This window comes from Ranitomeya variabilis, chromosome 3, assembly GCF_051348905.1.
Source record: "Ranitomeya variabilis isolate aRanVar5 chromosome 3, aRanVar5.hap1, whole genome shotgun sequence".
Lineage (NCBI taxonomy): Eukaryota > Metazoa > Chordata > Amphibia > Anura > Dendrobatidae > Ranitomeya > Ranitomeya variabilis.
The window spans coordinates 714327909-714344310 of record NC_135234.1 but is presented as its reverse complement, the minus strand read 5'-3'; the positions used below and the strand labels follow the sequence as shown (position 1 = coordinate 714344310).

Below are 16402 nucleotides of genomic sequence, written 5' to 3'. Positions count from 1 at the left end.
TTTGGCAGAGACTGCCCGAGGAAAAAAATTACTGCATGTCAGAGTTTGAGCCAATATTCGGATCACACTTGTCCATGCAAGTCAATGAGTCTGTGGAAAACATCGGACTGCACAGTATGGTCTTTAGAGTGTGGGAGTAAACCGGGGAAAACAAAGAAGAAACCCACGCAAATACGGGGAGAACATACAAGCTCGTCGCAGATGTTGTCCTTGGTGGAATTTGAACTTAGGACCCCAGCGCTCCAAAGCAACAGTGCTAACCACTGAGCCAGCGTAAACTTTCTCTGGCGTTCATGCCATTTTTTAGAGAAGTGGCTGGAGTCTAGCAGAAGGAGCAGGGCCACGTTTACTGTAGTTTGTTCCAGAATTTACCCGTTGCTTTGTTGCCGTAATACTCACCTAACAGCATTGCTTTTAAGGACGGATTTGGCACCTAAGACCGCACATGGAGTCCTGTACAGAAATCCATAGTTTGCCCATAGTTAGCCTCTGAGCCTTGAGCACGAGGCCTTAGGCCTTTTTGCTTAGTTTCTGGAGCAGAAACCGAGCGGAAACTCAAAGTTTTGAGATTTAGAGGATGATTTTGAAAGTTTACACTTTGAGTTGAATCAAAGCGTAAACGTTCAAAATCATCCTCTAAATCTCAAAACTCATCAAAACTTTGAGTTTCCGCTCAGTTTCTTCTCCGAAAACACTTTTTGCAATTTTACCACAAATTGAAAGACCAAACTTTATTGAGAAAATATGGAAAAATATTGGTGACTCTTGCTAGTTCTTTTAACCTCAGGACTTGTGGACCTATTCGGTGGTGTCTTTTGTGCTGTTTGTATTCGGCTTTAATGGTTTTTTGTGTAGATGAGGAAATCTCAGCAGTTGCTGTTATTCGGTAATTGCATTTCCCCTGTCTTTCAATCAGTAGAAGTCAAGGTCAAGTCCTCTTTGTTCTCTCCCTTCCTGTTTTATGTTGTGGAGTTATATATTAGTCATTCATGATGAGGGAAAAGCTTCCCCAAAGAGAATTATGTCTAGCAAATGTTATATTTACCTAACAGAAAATAATTCTTCCTCTGTCTGCTAATAAATCCCATGCTGAAATGAATATGAAAGTCAATTACAAGCATGAAGAGAAATGGACTCGCTCGCGAGGAGAATACATTCTCAATTATCCTAATTATTTACCATTGTCAGAGACTTGGAAAAAAAAATTATTTTGCGAAAAGAGAAAAATATGAATCTTAACTCTTCCATGTCATTTACTAGGGGGGACGCATCACTGGAATGAGCTGATATCCAACAGACAGCACTAGAAAGAAGTATTTGTATAACAGGGAAATAAAAGAGACTCCTCATCTTTAAAGGAAGAGTTATCAAGTGAGCTATGATTAAGGAATTTATTTCCAGGAAGCGTCAGATGTTTGAGGATCTGTGTTCAATGGTTTAAGAACTTGGATTTAAAAACAAAACAACAAACACAGAAGAAACGGAGCGCCGACTTTTTCTTGCCCCACATTGGAACCTAATTCTGCAAGTTCCCTTCAAAATATGGAAACGTTCACCTATGCATAAAACGTTGCCATCTTTCCACCCACAACGTTTCCAGTGGTTTAGTTTGGACGATGTGGCTTCATACCAAATGTGCGATTTGCTACCTAAGCCTCTTAATTATTCATTATTTGCCAAGACATTTTATACGTTTCTGATGTAATCACTGACATTCGTCAAGATGTCAGCCATGGCAATGGTTTACAATTTCACAACATATTGTAGATGCCTCCAAGAGATTCTGGGGAGATTTATTAAGACTGATGCACTTACGTCTTGACTTACATGCAGCCACAATAAAGAGAAATAAGTTGCTCAGCAATCACAAGAATTATGTTTTGGTCTTTTCTCTACAACCACATTGAGTTATGGTAATTTTATAAAATCACTGCTTCTCTGGGGAGACCAAGTTTCAACATAGTGACCCAAAACGAACACAGTTGTTAGGAGAATAGGCCCCTGACAGTGTAACATGGCGTGGGGTGGTAGTCGTGAGTGAGGTACTCTTGCATCGCATCCTGGCATGCAACATGAAAATGGGGGTCCTGGTTGGGTGCGTGGACTTTAGTGGTGGTGGCGATATGCCCTTGTAGACCACATTGTGCCGATGTATTTGGCCGGCCAAGACCAGATGTTACAGAGTACAGTGAGGGAGACCATAGCTCATAAACGAACATTTTTAATTAAGAATAACTTGGTAAGAAGTATATACACCAGAAACTATGTAGACATCCCAATGGAGGTTTCTTCAGTAACATGGAACATCATCACACACATTTCCTTCTCTTCTGGAGTCACTCTGTCTTTCTTCTTTACTATATCTTCTCTTAACACAACCGAGCACACTATTCCGGGAGCTTCCCTCATTCTCAGTAATGTCACTACAGTCTAGTAAGCCAGAGTCCTAAGCTCCAACCCATGGTATTGCTTCCTTCTCTCCATAGGAGAGTTTCTGTGCCAATATGGCGGCTTCTTTTTATACTGACGCCTCCAAACTACCACGCTTGCCATTTTCTCTTGTTCTTGCTTTCCTTTCTCTTTCATTTTCCGTCACGTTTCCGGCTGCAAACTTCATTCCATCCTGATGGACTTACTGCCTCAGGCCCCAGCACTTCTTCCTTATCCCTCTCTATCTCAGTTCTGACTCCGGGCTGCTCCTTGCTTCTCTGTGTCTTCTATGCAGAGTCTTACTATCTGCTTCCCTCTTGCCACATGGACACCCACTACATGCGATTATGCTAACTAGCCAGACGTAGGTCTGATACAGCTGCAAGCCTCGCCCTATCTGCTCTTCTATCACGAAGTCATCTCCTGTACTCCTGTATAGTCCCTCCCATTCTGGGCTGGTCCCAACAGTTAACTCACTATATGCCTACTAACTAGCTGTTGCTGGGCAGAACATAACTTCACATTACAATGTAAATCACTAAGCATGCAAAATAATATAATTAATTATATCAGCACAGATTCTCCAAGAGGGGTGAGCACATTATCTCCACCTCCTTTACAATAGTGTGTACAGGGCTCTCCCGACTATCCCCCTGATATCGGTGGAGAGCAGGATTTGGTAAGTCTGGTTTTGGACTGATGATCCTTTTGTTCTCTGACAGATAAGACACCACCAGTAGCGTCTGGCAGGGGTTCTATCATTGGCCGAGTGCTCATGTGTTTGGAGGAATCCGCAGCTGATCATTTGGCTATCTATTGTTTATGGGGGTCTATAGGCTGGTTACACATTGCTTTGTTTCTGCTTGATTTATTGTACACTTAGTGAGAGCTTTTGATGTATACTCTCAAGGGTGTTGTACACTGTATGGCTGTAAAGGGTTAATCAGTCATATGCAATTTTTTTTTTGGTATGGCTTCATAAAGGCCGTTTGTGGCTGAAACGTTGCAATTTTCTCTATGTGCTGTATAAAGAAGTTTATAGAGGAAGCTATCCGGTGACTTGGATAGTTTCTACTCTAGCTTAATCAGTCAGAAGGAAGACTAAAGAGGTTCCTCTTCACCTCCATCTGGCTGATATATGTTAGTATGCAGCAAAAAAATAAAGTATGTAGTAGCACAATAGACTAAACCATTTTGTGCACAGGATCATGTAAAAAAAACCCTTACCCTTTAAATGGTACCATGATATGGGTGACGGATGCCATTGGATGGAATTCACCATAGGCAACTGTTTGATGGATATGTCATGTTTTCAATAGCCTATTGTGAAGTATCCGTTAAATGGATTCTATTATAATCCATAGGTAATAATGCCCGTGATGGATGTATAAAGCTGGCCTTACATATGAGATAGCTGTCCCCCCGTACACATGACCGCTTGACGGTTAGTTTAGAACTAAACCTATTCCTGTGTTTTCTTTCTGAGTACCAGGGATAATGATGGAAGCAGTGCTCCTGAATTGCTCCACATAGTAGTGTGCACCGCAGGTAGGGCACTAGGCACTGTAGGGCACAGCATACCTACATAATGGTTTTACTTTGCATCTTTTCTCCTTTGCTGAGCCAAGAAAAAATGTAGACAACAAAAATAAAAAACTGACCAGCACCTCCGAACAGAATAAAGCTAGTGTGAACAGGTGCAAGTTGCTATGACTGCATAATATACATATAAAAGAATACAACAGCACTCTGTAAGCGCTAAGATATATGCCAAGGTAATGTGGCAAGGGGAGGTAGCCATGGCAGAGATACTCTTCTTCCATGCCACGGCATGGTACATGAAAATGGGGGTCCTGGCTGTGTGTGTGGACTTTGTCTAGGGGGGCGCTAAGCCTTTGCAGGACGCATGATGCTGGTGATTTAGTCTGGCCAGGACCAGATGTTGTCAAGTTCAATGAGGGAGACCACCAGTCAAAAATAAACTTTCTTGTTACTGAACAACAACGTAGGGAGGATAACGGATGCAAATCTTCATTGCCATTTGTCTTAACCCCTTAACGACCGCCGATACGCCTTTTAACGGCGGCAGTTAAGGGTGCTTAAACCACAGCACCGCTTTTTAATGGCACTGAGAAGTGTATAGCGACCCCCAGCATCAGAATTTCTCCGGGGTCTCGGCTACCGGGGGGTAGCTGAGAGCCCAGAGAACATGATTCGGGTCTGTTTTTACGGACCCCGGCGTTGCGATTGCCGTTATTAACGGTATAACGGCGACTACAAAAAAAAGTCAGATTTTCCATTTAATTTCTCTCTCCTCTGATGTGATCGCACATCAGAGGAGAGAGAAATAGAGTCCCCCGATCACCCCCCCCCCCGGTACCTTTGGTGTCCCTGCATGCCCCAGTTAAGTCCCCCGGGCTGCTGACATCTTCTTCCGGGAGAAAATGGCGGGCGTATGCACAGTATGCCTGCCGAGATCTGCCGGCCGGTAACTGGCAACAATAGGAAATTTGTGCTATTGGTTAATTTTGATCACTGTGATAGACCCTATCACAGTGATCAAAATATAAAAAAAAGCTTTATCACCCCCTTAGTTAGGGAAAAATAATAAAATATATTTATTTCCATTTTTTCATTAGGGTTAGAGTTGGGCTAAAGTGTGTTAGGTTAAAGTTAGGGTTAGGGCTAGGGTTATGGCTAGGGTTAAGGCTAGGGTTAGGGCTAGGATTTGGGCTAGGGTTAGGGTTGGGATTACAGATAGGGTTGGAATTACAGTTAGTGTTGGGATTACGGTTAGGGTTGGGATTAGAGTTAGGGGTGTGTTGGGGTTAGGGCTGTGGTTAGGGTTATGGGTAGGGTTGGGATTAGGCTTAGGGGTGTATTGAGGATAGGGTTGTGCTTAGGGTTATGGTTCGGGTTGGGATTAGGGTTAGGGGTGTGTTGGGGTTAGGGTTGGAGTTAGAATTGGGGGGTTTGCACTGTTTAGGTACATCAGGGGGTCTCCAAATGCGACATGGCGCCACCATTAATTCTAGCCAATTTTGCATTCAAAAAGTCAAACAGTGTTCCCTCCCTTCTGAGCCCTGCCATGCAGCGTACTCAGGAGAAATTGCAAAACAAATTTTGTGGTCCATTTTCTCCTGATACCCTTATGAAAATTTAAAAAAAAATGGTTCCAAAGTAAATTTTTTGTGAAAAAGGTAAAATGTCCATTTCTTCCTTCCACATTGCTATAATTCTCGTTAAGCACCTGAATGATTAATAAACTTCTTGAATGTGGTTTTGCGCACCTTGAGGGGTGCAGATTTTAGAATGGTGTCAATTTTGGGTATTTTCTGTTATACTGACCCCCCCCCCAAAGTCACTTCAAATGCGAGGTGATCCCTAAAGAAATGGTTTTATAAATTTTGTTGGAAAAATTAGAAATCGCTAGTCAACTTTTAACCGTTATAACGTCCTAACAAAAAAAACTTGTTTACAAAATTGTGCTGATGTAAAATAGACATGTGGGTAATGCTATTTATTAAGTATTTTGTGTGACACCACTCTCTGATTTAAGGGCATAAAAATTCAAGGTTTGAAAATTGCAAAATTTTCAAAATTTTTACCATATTTCCATTTTTTTCATAAATAAACGCAGGTCATATCGAAGAAATGTTACCACTAACATGAAGTACAATATGTCACGAAAACACAGTCTCAGAATCAGTGGGATACGTTGAAGCCTTCCAGATTTAAAACCACATGAAGTGACAGTGGTCAGAATTGTAAAAATTGGCTTGGTCATTAAGAACAAAATTGGCTGTCACTAAGGGGTTAACACATAGAATATCTTTATATACATAATCTCTCCCCTTCCTAAACTCACTCAGTTCTTTCTCAGTTCCTCTGCTTTCACCACAATCCAGCACAGTGCTTCGGGAGCTTCCCTTGTCCCCAAGAATGGCACTACAGTCCAGTAACCGAGAGTCCTGTACTTCAACCCGCGCTTAAACATCCTTTTCCCCTAAGGAGAGCTACTTATGCCACTATGGCTATTACTTAGCTTCTCTGCTTGCCGATGGCTTGGAACAACCTCACAAGGCACTTTCTTCGTCTCACATTTTCTGTGCTGATGCATCCCGTTACCTTTCTGGCTTGCCTCAGATCCAAATCTCCTGTAAATCACTCACTCTGTCTAGGACTTTTCCTTGTGTCTACTCTGGATCTCGCTATCCATTACCTCAGTCTCCTCTCACTTTAGGGACACCCACTTTATACGGCTCTGCTCGCTGGTCAGACCTTAAGTCTGCCTCTGCTGTAGGCTAGACCCTATCTGCCTTCTGACAGAAAAGTGCCTCTGTCCATCCCTCTTATCTCCTCCCACTCTGGTCTAGTCCCAACAGTTAACCCTAACTGTCCCTAGCAACCACTTAGTGCTGGGCAGAACCCAATCCTATCACATTACTAAACATACTACACCAGAGGTGTCAAACTGCATTCCTCGAGGGCCGCCAACAGGTCATGTTTTCAGGATTTCCTTGTATTGCACAGGTGATAATTTAATCACCTGCACAGAATGATTCCAGCACCTTGTGGAATGCTAAGGAAATCCTGAAAACATGACCTGTTGGCGGTCCTCGAGGAATGCAGTTTGACACCTCAGTACTACACATCACATTATATTAATACAGATATCTTCAAGGGGGAACATGCAAAACTTCCATCTTCTTATACAAACATTGATTAAATGAAATTTCATTTACTGCTATATAGAATATACTTATAAAAATGAAGGTACTTAGTGCATAGCTTTCTTTGATGGGATCCTATTCTAATATTTGTCAAACATGCCTCTCCCAGGCTAAAAGACTAAAAATATAAAGAGCCGATAGGTTCCAACATTAATTAAAAACAATTAAAAAATGCAGTTTGTATAGGAAAATTGTAGGTTAAAAACAATAGGAGTGCTCTCTACTCCTCTAACGAGAACTTTTGTGCTAGTAGCGAATGTCTGTAGTTTGAGATCAGCACTGGAGTCATGGACAGTGCCTAAAATTCAGGACTGTCTACCCAACCCCATGACACTTGTTTTGCATTGAGTTGAGTGGACATGAGCCATACTGAAGACATTGATTATAATGGTTGTAAATCCTTGTGTGACCTGCATCAGACAAGTAGATATCTTACCTCGTCTTTGTTTACCTTCTTTTGTCCTATGCAAGGCAACCTAACCCATGATATTTCCCAGCCCCAATATTAGCCCCATTGATGGTTTAATATACATACTGTCAGACACCGTGCTCTCCTCGAAGGCAGGGTTATCAAATCCCTGGTCATCTGACCACAAAGGCAGGACAGTTGGGGTGACGTTTCTTTCTAGCAATGCTGGCCCTGTTCCTTTGTCTACATCCGGAGATACAGCAGTTGGATGATCAATCACACCGGGGCCATTTTCTCCTTCAATCTCTATTTGCAGCTTGCTGGCTCTTCTCTGGTCCAACACTTGTCTTCTGCGAGATGCTCCTGGACATCTAGAAAACATATGATAGATAGGCTTTAATAGTTACAAATCTTTGTCAATCTACATTCTTTGGTTTATTACATTCAGGAGAGACACACAGTGAGAAGTTTCCCAGGATATGATGCTAAAGACAATTTTGAACCCAATGGGGTAGAAACATGTTGAACAAATTAAATTAAAAAATCCATTAGCATATATAGAGAAGAAGGGGCTCCATAGCAAAGTGAGCCCCCATCCTTGTTTTGACACCAGTGTTTGATTTATGTTTCTTCCTCCAATTCTTCATCCCCTTGCAGTTCCTCTGGACTAACCAAGGCTTAGTCTCCCCTCCTAAAGGGCAGCAGCAGGTAGGATGAACAAGCTCCACACTTGCTAAATAATCTAGATCAAAGCTTTCAAGGTAAAGAATTACCCAACAATTACAAGTCTCCAAGACAAATACGTTTCTGGGAGAAATAGACTTAGCGAAAAACGAGATGGAAATAACATACTTTTAGTACATTTATCTCATTATCTGCTTTGTCGGAATCTATATTTTTATTCTTCGTTCTGTACTCATCAATCCTCAGATAATCCGCACCTCAGCTTATCCTGAGGATAAAATAAAAAATGAGCGAGCACAGCTTACACAGATCTTCAGATACGACCCGTAACCTATCTTTCATACCAATCCTGCAGATTCTCCCAGCATAAGCTTAAAATACTTCTTTCAGAATTCTTAATGGGGAACTAAGTTATTTTAAATATGTGCAAAGAATAAAAGGGAATTTTTCTAACATTACTATGAAGAGATGGAAGCTCCTATGCTTTAATGGTATATTTACACAACCAGGGGTGTACATTGATATCCAGGAGCACCATAGTAAAGGTGTAATTGTAACGGGGTGGGAGATGACGGGGGTTAAATGTATTTAAATGTATTTGATCCCCATGTATGTGATAAAGGTGTTAGATCCACTGGGGCTGCAGTTAGCTGGGACAGGGTTAACTCTAGTGGCCAGCCCAGTTTGGTAGGGGAACTGGGTGTTAGTGGTAAGTGCCGGAAGTGACAATATGTGTGAGGGCAGCAGTGAGTAACGCAGCAGTACTGAGGCTGCTAGGGACAGCATGAACATAATATTCAGGGCAGTGGTTTGCCGCAAATACCCTTCTGTGTGATTCCGTCTAACTGCCTGGGGCAACCTCGAGATGGACGTCGGGGGCCAGAGGCATACTCAGCTTGTGGAGCTACAGGGAAAGATGGACTCAGACTACATGGGGTGAAAGGTATTGCAATCCGGATATACTGCTAGAGGCGAGGAAGAATCTCTAGGCTAGGAAAGCCAGTGAGAGGTATATGCCACATATACCGAGAACCAGGGCTGAAGTTGTTTCCGGTATCTGTGGGAAAGATGACAACCCATTGGGCCTTATCCTTTGCATCTGCCTGTAAATGCTGTACAGACTGACATTCACAAAGTAAACGTTTGGTTTTTATGAACCTCGTGTCTCCTGGTTCCAGAAGAAGGATTCCTAGAGTCAGAAGAGGCCTGCAGGCCACAAGTAAGTTGGAAGAACCACATACTCAGCAGCACCCCGGGACTGGGACACACCTTGTCTGTAGGATGCCAGAGCGAGTGAGGACTGAAGTTCGTCCATGACTACCTCACTTGGGCATCTTACATAATGACGTTCTGTCAGTGGTCACCTGACAGCTCTAAAATGGCTACCACACACAGGCTTACTAGATCTCAGGGGAAGCCCTGGCTTTCACCTTTTAACACCTATCCCTGGACGTAAACAGGGGCCACTGAGCTGGGGCCAGGGAATAAGATGCGGTTTGGAGCAGTAGACCAGAATAAGTGGTCAGGTACCTGGGTCAGAACCAAGAGTACAATATCAGAATATGTGTGGTTAATCAGAAACACAAACCAGAGGAGCACAAGGCTATATCTGGCTGCTTCCAGTAGTAACCTGGAAGGCTATATCTGGCTGCTTCCAGTAGTAACCCGGAAGGCTATATCTGGCTGCTTCCAGTAGTAACCCGGAAGGCTATATCTGGCTGCTTCCAGTAGTAACTAACCCGGAAGCTTAAGTAGGGTGTGGAGCTTTCCACTTGACTGGAGCAGGGAGTTGTTAACTCCAGCTGGACAACATACACACCTATACTGTGAGTTTAGATGGCATTACAGATCGCAGTCACCCTCAACTAAATGGCTGGACAGAGTCTGCACTGTCTAGAGCTTTTATGGCTCCAACGCCTCTTCCATCACCAGTGCCGCCTGCAGAATGAATACAGCGGCCCTTGCCAACAGAAGAACACGTCGCAGGGGCAAGTCCTAGTGGAGATGTCACAAAATGTCCACATTGAGCTCCTCTGCACCACCAGGAACCATTAATTAATCCAGATTTCCACAAACACTGAGCAGTGCCCAATGAGGGTATATAAGGACTCCCACTATCTAACCATTTAGACTAGAAACGTCTGCTACACATATAATGTGGAGTTAGAACAAGTGGGTACATGTCAAGCAGGGGGCAGTAGTCAGAACCATTTGGCAAAGTCCCCCCAGCTCCTAGGCACCATAACAGTCACCCATAACAGTCACATAGCCTGTCCTCATTGATGGTATGCCACTGTACACAGAATTGTTGTCGCGTGAACATCAATGCATATTACATGCAAAAAACTAGCTGAAAAAAAATTAGTGATGGGTAACCTAGGTGCATTCACGCAGAAGTGTGCTCTCTCTCTTTTTACAGGGCTTCAAACATAATCTCAAGAGAGCCACGCAATGTAGGGTGAAACAGAATGTGAACATAGCCTTAATTGTGGCCCCAACTGGGAGCGGAAGAAGAAACTATAAACCACTAGTAAAGGAAAACCCAGTGCTGAGCATTCAGGGACATGATGATTACTGGCCTCCTATCAATTAGGCTGATAATCCAGACCCGATTGGCAATGTAAAGTGATTACATAATCCTAAAATAAACGAGTCCATTGTCTCATGTTATGTAATGCCACAATCTGACATGTTTCCTTGTGTTGGAAGCTTTAGATGATTTACATCACATCAATCACATTTTGAGGAAGGCAGCTCTCATCATATCACCATCTAGATATGAACTTTCATTTCTATGGAGATCACAATCCTATAAATCATCCTTCATATACTGTATACAGCTATCACAGAGCTGGACTTGTCAATGCACCAGAGCTCAGTTTAGTATGTATCGCACCTCACAATCTGTGATCTCTGGTTCAATAAATTTGGATTTAGTGGCGGGCACAAAAAACAACCAGTGTTTATAACCCCCAGAAACATTGGATTTATGCCCCTAATTTTGGTGAGGCTAGTCAATTATCTACTGTGTATGAGGAGGCTCTTGACTCTCCCCCAAGAGATTATGTAAAATCAGATAAGGATCGGCAGTATGAATTCATGATGTCAGGTCAGATAAGGATCAGGAAGTTCACATTCATCATGTCGGGTCAGATAAGGATCAGGAAGTTCACATTCATGATGTCCGGTCAGATAAGGATCAGCAGTATGAATTCATGATGTCAGGTCAGATAAGGATCAGGAAGTTCACATTCATGATGTCGGGTCAGATAAGGATCAGCAGTATGAATTCATGATGTCAGGTCAGATAAGGATCAGCAGTGCGAATTCATGATGTTGGGTCAGATAATGATCAGGAAGTTCACATTCATGATATTGGGTCAGATAAGGATCGGCAGTACGAATTCATGATGTCGGGTCAGATAAAGTTCAGCAGTGTGAATTCATGATGTCGGGTCAGATAAAGTTCAGCAGTGTGAATTCATGATGTCGGGTCAGATAAAGTTCAGCAGTGTGAATTCATGATGTCGGGTCAGATAAGGATCAGGAAGTTCACATTCATGATGTTGGGTTAGATAAGGATCGGCAGTACGAAATCGTGATGTCGGGTCAGATAAAGATTGAAATTCAATGCTTGATCCTTGATGTCAACAGTTTACTACAGTCCTTCCTAGAAAACACATCAACAATTTGGCTGAGCCACGTGTTCAAGAGAATTCTTTTTTTTTTTTTTTGGACTAGCCTAATTTTGAGATAGGTGATTAATTAATTAAGGTTCGATGGGGGGTCTGTTCTTAAAGGATCGCCAATATTGAAGGACCCGTGGTGCTTGCTGGAAGCATCTTCATTGGGATAATGGCTGATGGTCCCAGAGGCCAGACCGCTGCCATCTTTTCTCCCTGATCAAACATTGATTATTTAACCTAAGGATAGTTCATAAATTGTGAAGCCCAAGACAGAGCAAAACATTGTATTCAGCTGTACTACTCTTTGTACTACCATTAACGGGAATATGTCATCTGACAGCAACATGATATAGGAAAAGAGATCCTGATTTCAGTGATGTGTCACTTCGTTTACTGGGTGCAGCAGTTGTGACACAATCAGAGCTCAGGAAGCTGGCCCCCGTCCTCACCACAGCTTTCTGTGTATATTGTCTATTAACAGTGAGCTGCTTATCAGAGGAAGGGGTGGAGTCAGACCACTGAGAACATGGGAGCTAGTCTGGGCAGTGATAATCTCCTGGTGATAACACCTTTATTGTATGAAAACAACAGCACACAACTTATTAAGTGACACATCCCTGAAATATGTGTCTCAGCCCTTACCTCATTCTGCCTTAAAATTACATAGCAAAAACCTGCTGACAGATTCCCTTTAAAGGGTACAAATACTAGTTAGTAGTATAGTAAGAGCTTGAGCTTTAACATTATAGCAATCTGGCCCCTGAGGACTCGCTTTATGAAGAGGACTACAAAAAAAGTCTGAAATGGTCGAGCAATGGTTTACAGGATTCTTTACAATAACCTTCTCTGGGATTTGTAGTGATTTGATGACATTTGCAGTAACCTGTAACACTGAGCTGCTCATACCAGGAGCATAATAATGGTTGGCTGGGGAATTCTGTCAATTCGTGTCTACAGTGGAGATCAAAATCTGCGAGCTGAAGAGAGAAGCAAAGAAGGTCCTGAGCAGTGAATGACCCTATGTGCTGTATCACAATGACCTCTAATGTCCGCCCTTAATCAATTTCTGCACCGGTGCACAGATTGTGTTATTACGTCAGTTCTGTTACAAAGTTCTGCTCTAAATATATAGATGCAACGTGTTTAGGAAGTGCGGTCTCCGGGCTCGGTGCTAGCGGCTGTCTGCCTTCTCTCAGTATTAATGGTATCCTCATACAGAACACTGCAGAACTGCTGACGGGACAGAAAACTGCGTGGATACATACGTTATGTGCTGCTGCCTTAGATACACAAATAGAAACTCTTACACAAATAGACTCTTCGGGATAGAAGTGTACGGAATCAGATGTATTTCAGGGTGACCTACTCTCCAAAGTCTCTGATGGGAAGAGGAAATTAACCATAAGATCAACGGTTTATCAAAGTCAGATCTATGTTGTTATCTGACTCGTGATCATAAAGTCACTATAAAAAAAAATAATAATTTTGGCTTGATGTTGGATCTCAAGCCTCCCTCTATGAAACACTTTTGTAATTTACTATTTATTAAAATTCCTCTCCATTCCCGATATTTTATTTTTTATTGCTTTTGGCTCATTGCCAAGGCAGAACATGCTCAGTGCTTACAAGCTCGTTCCTACTGAGCTTGTAAGCACAGCACTGAATCTGGCTGGGATTGCAAGAGGACAGTGTTGGCTCTCAGTCACAGCCTGCTTCAGTTCCACTCTGTTTCCAATGCTGCCTCATTGGTAGAGCACAGTTCTGGGCCACTGATCGGAACGGTCGCTGTTGTGATCCGCTTTTTGGGCTCCCCTAGTGGTGGCTGGTGGTACTGGAGACTTGTGTGTGTTCTTTTCTGCCTCAGCTCACCTGCTTCCATCAGTTTTGGGAGTTCCCGATTTAGCCTTGCTCTCCAGTCACTTCCTTGCCGGTCATCATTGTAACCTGAGTCATTCAGTTGCATGTTCCTGCTACTAGTCTGCTGATCAGCTAAGTGGACTCTTGTCCTTATTGTTTTGTATTTTTGTCCAGTTTACAGTTTTGTCTTTTCCTGTTACTGGAAGCTCTTGTGGACTGAAATTGCCACTCCTGTGTGATGAGTTGACACAGGAGTTTTAAAGTAATTTCAGGATGGGTTTTTGATAGGGTTTTTCAGCTGACCGTGAAGTCCTCTTTTGTATCTTTCCTCTATCTAGTAAGTGGACCTCGCTTTGCTAAATCTACCTTCATACTGTGTATGTCTTTTCCTCTGAACTCACCGTTAATATATGTGGGGGCTACTATCATCTTTGGGGAATTTCACTAGAGGTAAGCCAGGTCTGTTCCTTCCTCTTCCAGGCGTAGTTAGTTCTCCGGCTGGCGCGTGGCATTTAGGCAGCCGTAGGAATGCTCCCTGGCTACTGTTAGTTGTGTGGTAGATTTAGGTCACGATCAGCTTGAGTTTCCATCACCCGAGAGCTAGTCTGTAATTTTTGTGTTTCTGATGTTCCCATGCCATTGGGGAATCATGACAGTATGACCGGCCACTGTTAAAGTAATTGGCAGAAGAAAGGAGAGTAAAAGAAGTCTGTAGATTTTTTTTTTTTTTTTTCCTCACATGTTTGCTACTTAGTTGGCTCAGTTGTATTTCTGCTCTATTTACAGCCTTGCCTTTCTCTCCTTCTAATCCTTGAATGGCTCTGATCTCTCCGGTTTAAGGATGGACTCTCAGAGTTTGGCTGCAGGTTTAAATAATCTTGCTACGAAGGTTCAGAATTTACAAGATTATGTTATGCATACTCCTATTTCTGAACCTAAGATTCCTACACCAGAGGTATTTTCCGGAGATAGATCTCGGTTTCTGAATTTCAAATGTAATTGTAAATTATTCCTTTCTCTCAGACCTCACTCCTCTGGAGATCCTGTTCAGCAGGTTAAGATTGTGATTTCTTTGCTGCGAGGTGACCCTCAAAATTGGGCATTTTCATTGACACCAGGGGATCCTGCGTTGCTCAATGTGGATGCGTTTTTTCTGGCTTTAGGGTTGCTGTATGAGGAACCTAATTTGGAGATTCAAGCTGAAAAAGCTTTAATAGCCCTGTCTCAAGGGCAAGATGAAGCTGAGATATACTGCCAAAAATTTCGTAAATGGTCTGTGCTTACTCAGTGGAATGAGTGTGCCCTAGCGGCAATTTTCAGAGAAGGCCTTTCTGATGCCGTTAAGGATGTCATGGTGGGGTTTCCTACGCCCACAGGTCTGAATGAGTCCATGACAATGGCGATTCAGATTGATCGGCGTTTGTGGGAGCGCAAACCCGTGCACCATTTGGCGGTATCTTCTGAAGGGACGCCAGAGAAAATGCAATGTGATAGAATTCTGTCAAGAAGCGAGCGGCAGAATTATAGGCGCAAAAATGGCTTGTGCTTCTACTGTGGTGATTCCGCGCATGTTATATCAGCATGCTCTAAACGTACTAGGAAGGTTGACAAGTCTGTTTCTATTGGCACTTTACAGTCTAAATTTCTTCTGTCTGTAACTCTGATTTGTTCATTATCAGTTATTACCGTGGATGCCTATGTGGACTCTGGCGCCGCTCTGAGTCTCATGGATTGGTCCTTCGCCAGGCGCTGTGGGTTTGATTTGGAGCCTCTGGAAGTTCCTATACCTCTGAAGGGTATTGATTCTACACCTCTGGCTTTTAATAGACCACAGTTCTGGACGCAAGTGACTATGCGTATGACTCCAGACCATCAGGAGATGATTCGCTTCCTCGTGTTGCATAATTTACATGATGTGTTAGTGCTTGGATTACCATGGTTGCAATCTCATAATCCAGTACTGGACTGGAAAACTATGTCTGTGTTAAGCTGGGGATGTCGGGGGGCTCATGGGGACATACCTTTGGTTTCTATCTCGTCATCTATTCCCTCTGAGGTTCCGGCATTTTTGTCGGATTTTGGGGATATTTTTGAAGAGCCTAAAATTGGTTCTCTCCCTCCCCACAGAGAGTGTGATTGCGCCATAGATCTGATTCCAGGCAGTAAATTTCCAAAGGGTCGTTTGTTTAACCTATCTGTACCTGAGCATGCTGCCATGCGAGAGTATGTTAAGGAGTCCCTGGAAAAGGGACATATTCGTCCTTCTTCATCACCTTTAGGAGCTGGGTTTTTCTTTGTCTCTAAAAAGGATGGCTCGCTGAGGCCTTGTATTGATTATCGACTCCTGAATAAAATTACTGTCAAATATCAGTATCCGTTGCCGCTGCTTACTGATTTGTTTGCTCGCATAAGGGGGGCTAAGTGGTTCTCCAAGATTGATCTCCGTGGGGCGTATAATTTGGTGCGAATTAAGCAAGGGGATGAGTGGAAAACCGCATTTAATACGCCTGAGGGCCACTTTGAGTATTTAGTAATGCCTTTCGGCCTTTCTAATGCACCTTCAGTTTTTCAGTCCTTTATGCATGATATTTTCCGTGAATATC

General features: G+C 42.9%; 1 protein-coding gene across 2 annotated transcripts in view; it reads right to left on the bottom strand.

The window, feature by feature from the left end:
* Nucleotides 1–16402, bottom strand: part of LNX2 (ligand of numb-protein X 2) — a 187704-nt gene that overhangs the window by 68396 nt on the left and 102906 nt on the right. For both annotated transcript variants that reach the window (XM_077298294.1, XM_077298295.1), the window contains exon 3: nucleotides 7699–7943. In XM_077298294.1, the coding sequence (XP_077154409.1) occupies nucleotides 7699–7943 (245 nt within the window). The remainder of the gene's footprint in view (nucleotides 1–7698; nucleotides 7944–16402) is intronic.